General features: G+C 47.6%; 1 protein-coding gene across 5 annotated transcripts; it reads left to right on the forward strand.

Moving 5' to 3' along the window:
• On the forward strand, nucleotides 1–5801 carry DKKL1 (dickkopf like acrosomal protein 1). 5 transcript variants are annotated; one of them, XM_059876876.1, is made up of 5 exons: nucleotides 1–83; nucleotides 1695–1869; nucleotides 2300–2440; nucleotides 2573–2665; nucleotides 5412–5801. In XM_059876876.1, exons 2-5 carry the CDS (start codon nucleotides 1714–1716, stop codon nucleotides 5721–5723), a joined length of 702 nt encoding a protein of 233 aa, XP_059732859.1. In that variant the 5' UTR covers nucleotides 1–83; nucleotides 1695–1713; the 3' UTR covers nucleotides 5724–5801. The 5 variants fall into 5 exon arrangements, with proteins under 5 accessions (XP_059732859.1, XP_010813375.1, NP_001039934.1 ...); XM_010815073.1 differs by lacking the exon at nucleotides 1–83 and adding an exon at nucleotides 938–1113; NM_001046469.2 differs by lacking the exon at nucleotides 1–83 and adding an exon at nucleotides 1072–1242.
• Nucleotides 5802–12679: the final 6878 nt, after the last annotated feature.

The following is a 12679-nucleotide window of genomic DNA, read 5'->3' on the forward strand; positions in this document are numbered from 1 at the left end:
GGGCGGGTCCCGGCGCCGGACCGCGGGAAGGGGGATCCTACGGTGACAGTTTCGGGGAGGATTTTTGCTTTGGCCAAAGAGAGGTGAAGTCTAGCTGGGGCCTGTGAGAATTCCGAGATTCTGATGCTTGGATCCCAGAGAGAGGAGGGGAATGGAGGGTCTGGACACCTGGGTCTGAGGGAGAATTGATTGGGGCCCGGAAACCTGGGACTGAAGGAAGAGGAGACTGGGGGCCAAGATTCCTGAATTTGGAGGAGGAAAGGTCTGGGGCCCTGGCCTCCCAGCCACCCTCCAGTGTAGTTTGTGTGTTGCAGATGTGGAAGTGACTGATGTTAATAGAAACACAAAAGAATCTTCCCTGTTCAACCTCAAGTGTATTTTTGAGGATATAAGTATGGAGATGGGTTTCTTGTTGATTTCCATTGGTTTCTCTTCATTGATTGGCCTCCTTGTGACCTCATCAGAGTTAAGGATCTTGGGCAAGACGACTGGGAGTTTATTGGAAGTTCACGAAGATGCAGACTCCCACATCCACATGCACTAGTGGACTAGAGGTGGCCGCTGTCCCAGGACCAGGAGAGAGCCTTGGTTGCCAGAGGAGAGAGATGAGAGTCCCTTAATTATATCCCTTAAAGATGAGTGTTCAAACTGACAAGACTAGAGGGGCTGGATCAAGAATCTCATGTCCTGAGGAAGAAGGGAGCCCAGGTTCCGGGTTCCCTGTAAGGTGGGACATAAGGCTGTCTTTAGGGTTTCTAGGGAGGAATTTTTTGGTGGAACCGTGGAGTTCAGCGTCCCTACATTGCCCCCTGTTGAGCGCCTTAATCGTTTCAAAACCTAAAGACTACGAGAAGGGACACGGAGCTTTCAAAGATAGATACAAAACTAAGCAGTGGGCGAATCAGAAGGACTGTTCGGACACCTGTATTTCAAGAGCAGAGGGAGCCTAGGAATGGAACTGAGGGCTCTAGGGACAAGATCCAGGGCACAGAGGCGTGGCCTAGATGTGGGGCGTGGCCCTAAGTCGGGGCGGGGCCACCTTCGACTGGAGCGAGACTCCAGCACTTGGCCAGGATCAGAGAATACCGGCCACACTGAGTCTCCAGGGCAGAGGTCAGCCGACAGGGACGCGGTCTGACTATGGGGGTGTGAATTTGAAATCAATGCCCCGCTCTGGCTTAAGGGGCGTGGCTCCTACTCATGGGTGAGACTACCCAATAGTGGGCCGGCCTCAGGGGTGAGGTAAGCAGATGGGGCGTGGTCAGACAATAGGGGCGGGTCCAGGGCTCGCGGAGCCCCTCCAACGCTCCAGTATCCGACCTGGGCTGGAGAACAGAACTGTTTGGATTTAACAGTCCGTGGACGGCGGGAGTCTTGAGTCCGGTGACCCGGCTGTGGTCTAGCATAAAGGCGGGGCCCAGAAGAAGGGGCGGGGCGTGGGAGAAGGTGAGGAGGAATGAGATCTGGATACGAATGTGGGAGAAGGAAAGAAATGAGATAGATCCATTGTGTGAGACCGAGCCCTGAAGAGCCGGGTCTGGGGGGAGGGGAGGGACCGGACTGGACCGGGGGTGTTGGCGTAGAAGGTAAGGGGAGGGGGGCAAATGGCCGGAGTCTGAGGAGTTTCCGGACCAGGGGTCGGGAAGTGTCCTTGTCTAGGGAAGGGGGAGCTCTGACCCCTGTCCTCGCCGCAGCCTCCCGGCCCGCCCCGCCATGTGGCACCAGCTATTCCCGTTGCTGCTGCTCTCCTCTGCCTCGGTGCCCCCCTCCACTGCAGCCCCGATCCGCGATGGTGACGTCCAGGAGAGCTCCTCAGGTTTTCTAGGTCTTCAGAGTCTACTCCAAGGCTTCACACGCCTTTTCCTGAAAGTAAGCGGTGGCCTGGGTTGGGGGAAAGAAGAGGTACAGAGAAGAGGAACAGGGGTGACAGATGGTGACTGAGGGACGGAAAGAGTTCAGAGAAGAAAGAGTGGGAGAGAGGGGTCGTGGCCAGGTAGAAAGATAGACAAGAAGAGAGGGAGTCAAGGGGCAGAAAGATGGATGGAAAGACCGAGAGATAGGAAGAGAGGGAGGGAGACAGAGGGAGGGAGGGAGAGGGAGGAGAGGGCAATAGGGACAGAGAGACAGAAGACAGATGAGGGGCAGGAACAGAAAGGTGATGGGACATATGGAGGCAGGAGGTGACCGAGTTAGGCCCTCAGGGTCAGAGGATGGAGAGAGAAGGGGGACCCTAACAAGGCTCCAGGTATCCTGGGGAGTCTGGATGTTCCACAGCTCACTGATTCCACCTCTGGCCCAGGATGACCTGCTGCGGGGCATGGACAGCTTCTTCTCTGCCCCTATGGACTTCCGGGGCCTCCCTAGGAACTACCACCAAGAAGAGAACCAGGAGCGCAGGCTGGGAAACAACACTCTCTCCAGCCACCTCCAGATTGACAAGGTGCCTATGCCAGGAAGTCCCTCCTGGAGTATCTCCAAGATCCCTCATGTTGCAGTATCTGGTGGAGGTGGGGGTGAGGAAGGCAAAGGAGGAAGGCAGTTTTGTTCTCACTCTCTCCTCCTGTCCTCACAGGTGACCGACAACAAGACAGGAGAGGTGGTGATCTCCGAAAAGGTGGTGGCATCCATTGAGCCAGGAGAGGGGAGTTTGGAGGGTGACTGGAAGGTTAGGACACACCCCTGGCAGTGTCCAAGCCCAAACATTTTCTGTAGTTTAGCAAGAAATGATAGATTAATGAATTGACTCTCCCACTCCCTCTGTGCTGGACTTCCTCTCTCAGGGCCTCAGTTTTGTCATCTGTCAAAAGGGACTAACCAGCTTTCGGAAATGAGGTTTACAACCTCAGAGATACATCCTCTCTTACTTTAAACCCTAGAGGATTTTGTAAACCAAAGAAAGTGCATTTTTCCCCAAATAAGATTCACCCTCATAAACCTCAGAGTGTTTTGATCTCAAAGTACTCAAACCTCCAAGTATTTTTTCATCTGTCCCAAAGAGCTTGGTAAATCTCTCCCTTGTAAACGTCAGAATGTGATTTTTTAAATAATTCCTAAGTACTTTATGAACCCCCAATCCTTTGTGCATCTCACCTTCGTAAACCTCTAAGAGCAATTCTGATCACAAAGTGCTTTTTTTTTAACCTCAAAAGGTTTAAGAACCCTTAAGTGCTTAGTAAACCCACATGGTTCTCCCATACACATTCCCAGTTTTTTATTTTAAAAACTTCAAATCTACAGAAAAGTTTTTTTAAAAAGTACAGTAAACCTGTATCCCCTTTCCCACAGAGCAGGGTTTCTCAACAGCATCACTGTTGGTGTTTGGGGCCATGTAATTTTTTTGTTGTGGGGGCTGTCCTGTGCACTATACAATGTTTAACAGCATCCTTGCCTCCACCGCTGGACGGAAGAGGCACCCACCCCCTCCAGCTGTGACAACCAAAAATATCTCCTTGACCTGATTCACTACCTGTATAACATTTTACCAGATGGACTCTTTTTTACCTTTTTATTTTTGAACCATATGACAGTAAATGATTGACATCATGACACTTCACCCCTAAACCCTTCAGCAGATATCTCCTTCACCTCCATGACCATAGTTCCATTTTTACACCCAAGAAATGTAACATTGATACCCATTATCTCAGGGCTTCCCAGGTGGCTCAGTGGTAAAGAATCCATCTGCCAATGCAGGAGACACAAGAGATTCTGGTTCAATCACTGGGTCAGGAAGAACCCTTAGAGGAGGAAATGGAAACCCACTCCAAAATTCTTTCCTCGGAAATCCCATGAACAGAGGAGCCTAGCAGACTACAGTAGATGGGGTCACAAAGAGTCGGACACGAGTGATCGACCCAGCATATACACACACACACACACACACACACACACGTCAATTATCTCTGTATTTGTTTTCTAGGGCTGCCATAACAGTCTCACAGATTGGGTGGCTTCAACAACAGATGTGTATTTCTCATAGTTCTGGAGGCTAGGTGTCCAAGATCAAGGTGTCAGCAAGGTTGATTCCTACTGAGGGCTGTGAGGGAGACCCTGTTCTGTGCCTCTGCCCTAGCTTCTGGTGGTTTACTGACAGTTACTTAGTGTTGTTGGTGTGTAGATGCATCAGCCCCATCTGTCTTTATCTTCGCATGCAGTTCTCTGTGCATTTCTAGGTCCAAATTTCTAAGAAACTGGTCGTGTTAGATTAGAGCCCACGCTAATGACCTCATCTTACCTAATGAAAACCACAGTGGTCTTATATGCAAAGAGGTCACATTCTGAGCTATTAGGGCAACCTCTTTGGCACCACGGATGAGTTTCATGGAAGACAGTTTTTCCAGAGACCGGGGTGGAGGTGGTTTGGGAGAGGACTCAAGCACATTTATTGTACACTTTATTTCTACTATTATTACTCAGTTCCACCTCAGATCATCAAACATGAGATGTCAGAGGTTAAGAACCCCTGTACTAGGGTCCTAATGGACCTCAACACATGAATTGGAGAGCAGGGATTACAATTCAATATGTAACCATCTCCTATAAGGCCTCCCAAACCTCAAGTGACTGAAACACAGACTCTGATTCAGTAGGTGGTTGGTGGGGGATTGCTCATTTGCATACATAAAGGCTCCCAAGTGATGCTGATGCTGTGGGTCCACAGCCCTCACTTTGAGTCACAAGGACCAAACAGACACTGAAATGTCCCTGCTGGACCGAAAGCTGTCCACAGGAGCTCATATGATTTTTGACCCAGGATTCAGTCAATTTTGATCCAGGATCACCCGTTGCAACTATGCTCATGATTCATTAATCCCAAAGAGCTTTGTACATTTCAGATTACTTTCTAAACCTCAGGGGGATGCTTAATCTGGAAGTGCTTTTGAAACCTCCAAAATGTGTTTTAAAACCCAGAGTATATTATAAACATCAGAGTATTTTTATTTCTAAAACACAAGTCCTTTGTAAAAAAGACAAAGTGAGCTTTATTGGACTGGCCCAGAAGTTTGGGTTTGTCCATAAGCTTGTATGAAAAGGGCTTTCCTGGTGGCTCCAACAGTAAAGAATCTGCCTGCAATGCAAGAGACCTGGGTTTGATCCTTGGGCGGGGGTAGGGGGAGATCCCCCGGAGAAGGGACTGACAACCCACTCCAGTATTCTTGCCTGGGAAATCCCATGGTGAGCTACAGTCCATGGAGTCCCAAAAAGTAGGACACGACTGAGTGATTAACATGCTTCTATCAGTTCAGTTCAGTTCAGTTCAGTTCAAGCAACCCAAATTAACTTTTTGGTCAACTCTGTAATTCCCAAAGTATTCCCTAGGTGGCAGAGTGGGTTGAGTATGCCAGGGGAGCATCCTGAGGCTGACCCTTGGAGTTTGAGAGGGTCTCCTTGTTCCCCGCCCCCTTCCACAGGTTCCTAAGATAGAGGAGAAGGAGGCCCTGGCGCCGGTCCCGAAGGCCGTGGACAGCTTCCACCCGGAGCCCCATCCCCGAGTGGCCGTCTGGATCATGAAGCTGCCACGGCGGAGGTCCCACCAGAATACCCAGGAGGGCGGCCACTGGCTGAGTGAGAAGCGACACCGTCTGCAGGCCATCCGGGATGGGCTCCGAGAGGGGACCCGAGAGGACGGACTTGAAGAGAGCGTGCAGAGCTCCTCTCACTCCAGGCTGCCCGCCCGCAAGGCCCACTTCCTGTACATCCTCAGGCCTTCCCAGCAGTTGTAGGGGTGGGGCCCGGGGAAGCCTGCCTGTACCCTCCACCAGACCCCAGCACCATATGGAAATTAAACCTTTTTTCCAGCAGCACCGTCTCCTTTTGGGATCTGTCCCCAGGCCTCAGCCAACCAAGCCTAGCTTTGAGCATGGCCTCTGGCTGAGCTGTAACTTCTTGCCAGCGTCCCCAGGTTGTTCCCTCATTCAGACGCCATCTGTCTTCCAACTGAGCAACTCTGTCATCTCCTCTGTCACCTCTGTCCCACCTGTACCCTCTGCTTCCATCTCTGTTACCGCCTGCTCTGCTTGCCCTCGGGCTCCCAACTCTTACTCCAGTCCTTTCTGTCCACTCTGCATTAGCTTCCTATCCCTGCCACACAAACCTAGCCACTGAAAACAGTGCAAATGTATCCTCTCACTAATCCATAGTTCAGAAATCCAGGATGGCTGGGCTGGTCCTCTGTGCAGATCTCACAAAGGCAACATCAAGGTGTTAGCCAGCAGGGTTCTTACCTGAGGCCCCGGGATGCCTCTGTTTCCGAGATCATTCAGGTTGTTGGCACAATCAGGTCCCCTGAAGGTTCAACTGAGGTCCCTACTTCCTTGTTGGCTGTCTTCTGGGGCCACCCACTCTTAGCTCCTGGAGGTCTCTCTACAGTTCTTGTATGTGGGTCCCACACCTCAAATCTCACAAAAATACACAAAAATTTTCTCTGAATGTCCCTTCTGCCCCATCTCCCTTATGCCTTCCTCCTCCTCTTCTAGCAGGACAGAGTTCTCTGCCTTGAAGGACTCACAGGATTGGATTGGGCCCACCTGGACAGCATATGAAACAGGTTCCAGGAATTAGAGGGGGGCCGTCTTTGGGGGAGAGGACTTCCCTGGGAGCTCAGCTGGTAAAGAATCTGCCTGCAGGAGATCCTGCTTCGATTCCTGGGTCTGAAAGATCCCCTGGAGAAGGGATAGGCTAACCATTCTAGTATTCTTGGGCTTCCCTGGTGGCTCAAATGGTAAAGAATCCACCTGCAATGTGCGAGACCTGGGTTCAATCCCTGGGTTGGGAAGATCCCCTGGAGGAGGGCACGACAACCCGATCCAGTATTCTTGCCTGGAGAATCCCCATGGACAGAGGAGCCTGGCAGGCTACAGTCCATGGGGTCGAAAAGGGTTGGACACAACTGAGTGACTCAACACGGCATGGCATCTTTGGGGAAAGCCATTATTCTGCCCACTGCATGTCCAGACTGTCACCTCCAGCCCCCAACTATGCATGTACACTTCCATCTCACATCCACACCACTTGTTTCCACTCTCATCTTTTTTTTTTTTTCCTGGCCATGCCACACAGTGTTGGATCTTGGTTCCCAGACTAAAGATCAAACCCATGTGCCCTGCATTGGAAGTGCACAGTCTTAACCCTTAGACCACCAGAGATGTCTTCCTCATTTTTATCTTCTCCTTCCCTCTCAAATCATATGCTGACTCCATCTTGACTCGCTCTGTTTCTCTTTCCCTTTGTCCCTCTGTCTGTCCCTCCATGCCTGGCACTTCAGACTCCATCTTTGAGAGCTAGGCCTGCTGCCTCAGCCACCTGGAAACTCACAGTCCCTGTCTTGGGCACCCTGTCCACTTTGCCCATTCCTTCCAAATCCTTGGAGCAACTCCTATTCCCTCCAGAACACCTCCCTCAAGACACACCATTGAGAAGGCACATCTGGGTCTTTAGGTGCTGGGTCCTGCAGGGGAGGCAGACACAACGTGTGTTTTCCCCCCTCGAAGCCCAGGTTCCAGTTGGAATCACCCTGCACAGAGACTCAGCACATTCAGGAAACTAGCAATATGTGAGTGTAAATAAAAGAGAACTTTCTTTTGGGGGGAAAAATAGATTTTTTTTTTATTATCCCAAATAAGCATCAATATGTCTTCATGGAGAATATCAAAACCTGATTGGCCTTTCCATACCTTCTCTCCCCAACCCACCCCCAGTCCCATTCACTTTCCCACCATTGACAACTATTTGTGTTTAATGTTTATTTTTGGTAAGTGTATTTTTGGTATATTAGTCAGCTAGGACTGCCCTAAGAAAATACCACAGATGTGAGTGACTTAAACAAGAGACATTTATTTTCTTACAGTTCTGGGGCTGGAAGTCTGAGATCAAGTTGTTGACAGGTATCATGTCTTCTAAGGCCTCCCTCCCTGACTTGTAGGCAGCCATCTTTGTATCTTCATGTGGTCTTTTCTCACGCACGCACACATCTGTGTCCAAATTCCCTCCTCTTATAAGGACATCAGTCATTTTGGATTAGGGCCCACCCTAGAGAACTCCTCTCTTTTTTAAAAAGAAAGATATTTATTTCTTTGGTTTTGAGGGGTCTTAGTTGTGGCATATGGGATCGTTAGCTGTGGCATCTGGGATCTAGTTCTCTGGCCAGGGACCGAACCCCAGCACCCCCCTGTATTGGGAGCACAGAGTCTTGACCACTGGACCACCAGGAGGTCCTGAGAACTCATCTTAATAATTCTTTTTTTAGATTTTTTTCTAATGTGGACCATTTTTAAAGTCTTTATTGGGTTTGTTACAACACTGCTTCTGTTTTAAGCTTTGATTTATTTTGGCTGCGAGGCATATGGGATCTTAGCTCCTCAAACAGGGATCAAACTCCATCTCCTGCACTATATGGCAAATTCTTAACCACTGGACCTCCTGGACCTCCAGGGAAGTCCCATCATCTTAATTATCTCTTTAAAGATCTTTTCTCCAAATATGATAGAATTCTGAGGCACCAGCAGTAAGGGCTTCAACATATGAAATTTCAGGGGACACATTTCAGCTCCTAACAGTAAGTAGTCTTATTTAATATAATTCCTTTTGATGCATGTATCTTTAATTTTCATTGGAAAAGATGATGGGAAAGATTGAGGATACGAAGAGAAGAGGGTGATGGAGGATGAGAGTTGGATGGCATCACCGACTCAATGGACATGAGTTTGAACAAACTCCGGAAGGTAGTGAAGGACAGGGAAGCCTAATGTGCTGCAGTCCATGGAGTTACAAAGAGCTGGACACGGTTGAGCTACTTGAACAACAAAAAATTTTAATTTACATTGGTGGTATTACATATGTCATTCCGGTGGGCCTTTTTCTTTTCAGTACCATCTTTATTTATTTTCTTGGTTGAATTGTGGAACATATGGGATCTTAGTTCCCCAGAGAATGAACCCACACCCCCTGCAGTGGAAGCACGGAGTCTTAACCACCGGACTGCCAGGGAAGTCCCTCAGTACCATCGTTAAGATGCCTCCATATTGCACTGGTACATCCAAAATCCACCCAGTTCCATGGTCAACCTCGCCACCCTCTCAGTGATCCACACCTGAGTTGCCTCTGATTTCCCACCATTACAAATAATGGTACAATAAACACTGGTAGAGAGCTTCGCGGGGCTTCCCAGGTGGCACATTGCTGAAAGAATCCACCTGCTAATGTAGGAGGAGGAAGAGACACAGGTTAGAGCATTGGGTTGGGAAGACCCCCTGGAGAAGGAAATGGCAGCCCACTCCAGTATTTCTTGCCTGGAAAACTCCATGGACAGAGGAACCTGGCAGGCTACAGTCCATGGGGTCGCAAAGAGCCAGGTATGACTAAGTACAGCACAGAAGCAGCAGCAAACACTAGTATATAAGCCCCTTTGTGGTCCAGAAGGACAGGATGGGGGGGGCTCTAATCAGCAAAAGAATTGCTGGGTTGTAGGGGATGTATCTACCTATTTTGATTAGGTAGAATTTTCTGACAAGTCTGCTCCCTCTAGCAGACCATACATGCATGCTAAGTTGCTCAGTCGTGTCCAACTCTGTGACCCCACAGACTGTAACCCGCCAGGTTCCTCTCTCCATGGGATTTCCCAGGCAAGAATACAAAAGTGGGTTGCCATTTCCTCCTCCAGGGAATCTTCCAGACCCAGGGATCAAACCCACGTCTATTAAGTCTCATGCATTGGCAGGTGAGTTCTTTACCACTAGGGCCACCTGGGAAGCCCCCAGTCCATAGGGATACCATAAACCTTAACCACATCTGGCATCTGGGGAAACAGATGTTTGTCTGCAGAACAGTTGAAGTATGCATCCACATGTGATCCAGATACTAATATTAAGACACAGATTTTAAAGTAACTATGATGAATAAGTTCAAAAAATAGATGAAAAGATGGAGAATTTCATCAGAAAACTAGAATCTAAAAGAGAGGGGAAAACAGAATAAAAGAGAGGGGAGAGGGAGATGGAATCCAATGTATATTTTAGAATTTATAAATTAAAAAATCAGTAGATGAGTTTCACAGCAGATGAGACACAGTGGGAAACAGATCGGGAGACAATATCCAGACTGGGGACTTCCCCGGTGGTCCAGGGGAAGTCCACACTTTCAGTGGAAGACTCCTCACTGTGAATGCAGGGGGCAAAAGTTCAATCCCTGGTTGGGGGGTGAAGATCCCACATCCTGTGCAGCCAAAAATAATAAACTCAAAAAAAAATCTAGATGAATCACACTGAATAAGGACAGAAAATACAGGGCATTTCCTGGTGGTCTAGTGGTTAGGATTCAGCGCTTTCACTGCTGTGGACCTGGGTTCCATCCCTAAGATATCCCACAAGCCAGAAGGCATGGCAGAAAAAAAAGAAACAACTTATATCTAGCTTTTAGGCAAATAGAGAAGGGCATCTATATCTGTTTCTCGACTGTCTTCAGCTCAAAATGATCCTTATGTCATAGTGGGATATTTTGGGAGTGGTATATTCTGCTACCCTTCACTGTATATAATATTAACCTACAAAAATCAATTATATCCCTAAACATTATGAACAAAAAGATTTTTACTGAAATTTTTAAAAATATGATTTGAATCAGCATAACAAGCAAAATACCTAAGAATAAACCTAACAAAAGATTTGCTAGATCTCTAAACAGGAAACTATGATACATTACTGAGAGTAATTAGAGAAAATCTAAATAAATAATTCATAGTAACAGTATTCATGGCTTCCCTGGTGGCTCAGTGGTAAAGAATCAGCCTACCAATGCAGGAGACACAGGTTCAGTCCCTGGTTTGGGAAGATCCCACGTGCTGCAGAGCAATTAAGCCCGTGCACCACAACTACTGAGTCCGTGCGCTGAAGCCCAGGAACTGCAACTACTGAAGCTTAGGCACCTAGAGCCTGCACTCTGCAAAAAGTGAAGCCACTGCGATGAGAAGCCCCAGCACTCTGAATAGAGATTAGCCCCCGCGCATCCCAACTGGAGAAAAGCCCGTGCAGCAACAAAGATCCAGCACAGGAATCAATCAATAAATAAAATTCTAAAACAGTATTCATAATTGCCAAAAAGCAGAAACAACCGATGTCCATTGAGAGTAAAATGGTTCAATCGTGGCATATTCAGAGACTGGAATATTATACGACAGTGAAATGAATGACCTACTGCCATGGAATGGATTTTATAATGTTGAGCAAAAGAGGCCATAATTAACAGTGGTCACCTTTAGAGGGGCAATAATTAGGAGGAAATGTGAAGACTTCTGGGCTGCAGGCAATATTCTCTTTTTTTATATGGGTGGTTTCATTACTGTATTACTCTATTAAAAGCTTAATTGACCCATAACCTAGAATTTAGCACTTTATGTATGTTACAATTATACTATAAAACAGTTTTTAAAATTATTTTAGGTCTTACAAAATTATCTTCCTCAAAAAAAAAGGGAAATAAACAAGAACTACTGAAGGAATAAAATGAAAAATAACAAAAAAGAAAAAAATGAAAGAATGAAATCATATTAATAACGTCAGCAGGGTCCACCACTTGTCAGCCGTGCTAAGAAAACACTAGGCAAACATTCTTATTGAACTCTTATAAGACTCCATAAAGTGGCTATTGTTTGTTCCCATTTTAGGGAAGAAGGGGAGGCTCAGAGAGGTAGAATCACTTGCCAAAGTCACACAGCAATGGCACTAGGCTTTCTGATTTCAAATCTCACACTTTTAACCAATCACCACATCACTTGTTAAACAGGTTCTTTCCAAATGTTATAACAAGCCACCACATAATAGCCAAAATAATAACTATCACCCAACAAGGATTACTACTTCAAGCCCGCAAGGTACCTAAAAAGCAATTATCTCCATTTCTAGGTGAGAAACCTGAGGCTCAGAGAGAGGGTAAGCCTTTGTGCCAAGGTTACAGGTAGAGAGTGATGGAGTCAAAATTAAAACCCAAGAATGTCTGACTCCAGTCTTATCATCATTCTACACAGTCCAACAGTTTTGAGGCGTAGATTCTGTCCCTTCATTCATTCGACAAAAAATGTTTGAGAACTCACCCTGGGCCAAGGATATTCTAGTTCCCAACAACCTTCTACCGCTAGGAGCTCACATTCCAGTAGGGGGTGACAAAGACAGTGCACAAATACAGACTATTTCACGGCGGAGAGACGAGCCTCGAGGACGAATAAAAAACTAAGTAGAGAGATGAGTCTGAATTATAGACTGTGTGTCAGAGGAAGGACTCTCTGAGGAAGTAACAGCTGAATGAACGATGATGGGATGAATGGGAGAATGTAAAATGATTTCTGGGTCTGGGCTAGCAAAGAGGCCGAGTGAGTGGGTCACGTGTGCATGCTAACTCGCTTCAGTCGTGTCCGACTCTTTGTGACCCTTTGGACTGTAGCCCACCAGGCTCCTCTGTCCATGGGATTCTCCAGGCAAGAATACTATAGTGGCTTGCCACGCCCTCCTCCTAGGGATCTTCCAGACCCAGGAAGATCTCGCATCTCTTAAGTCTCTTAAGTCTCTTGCATTAGCAGATGGGTTCACTAGCGCCACCTGGGAAGCCCGGGTGGGACATCTTTTATCCTAAATGCCCCTCGTTAGGAGTCTGACGGGCTACAGTCCATAGGGTCGCAGAGTCGGACACGACT

This window comes from Bos taurus, chromosome 18 (assembly GCF_002263795.3).
Source record: "Bos taurus isolate L1 Dominette 01449 registration number 42190680 breed Hereford chromosome 18, ARS-UCD2.0, whole genome shotgun sequence".
NCBI lineage: Eukaryota > Metazoa > Chordata > Mammalia > Artiodactyla > Bovidae > Bos > Bos taurus.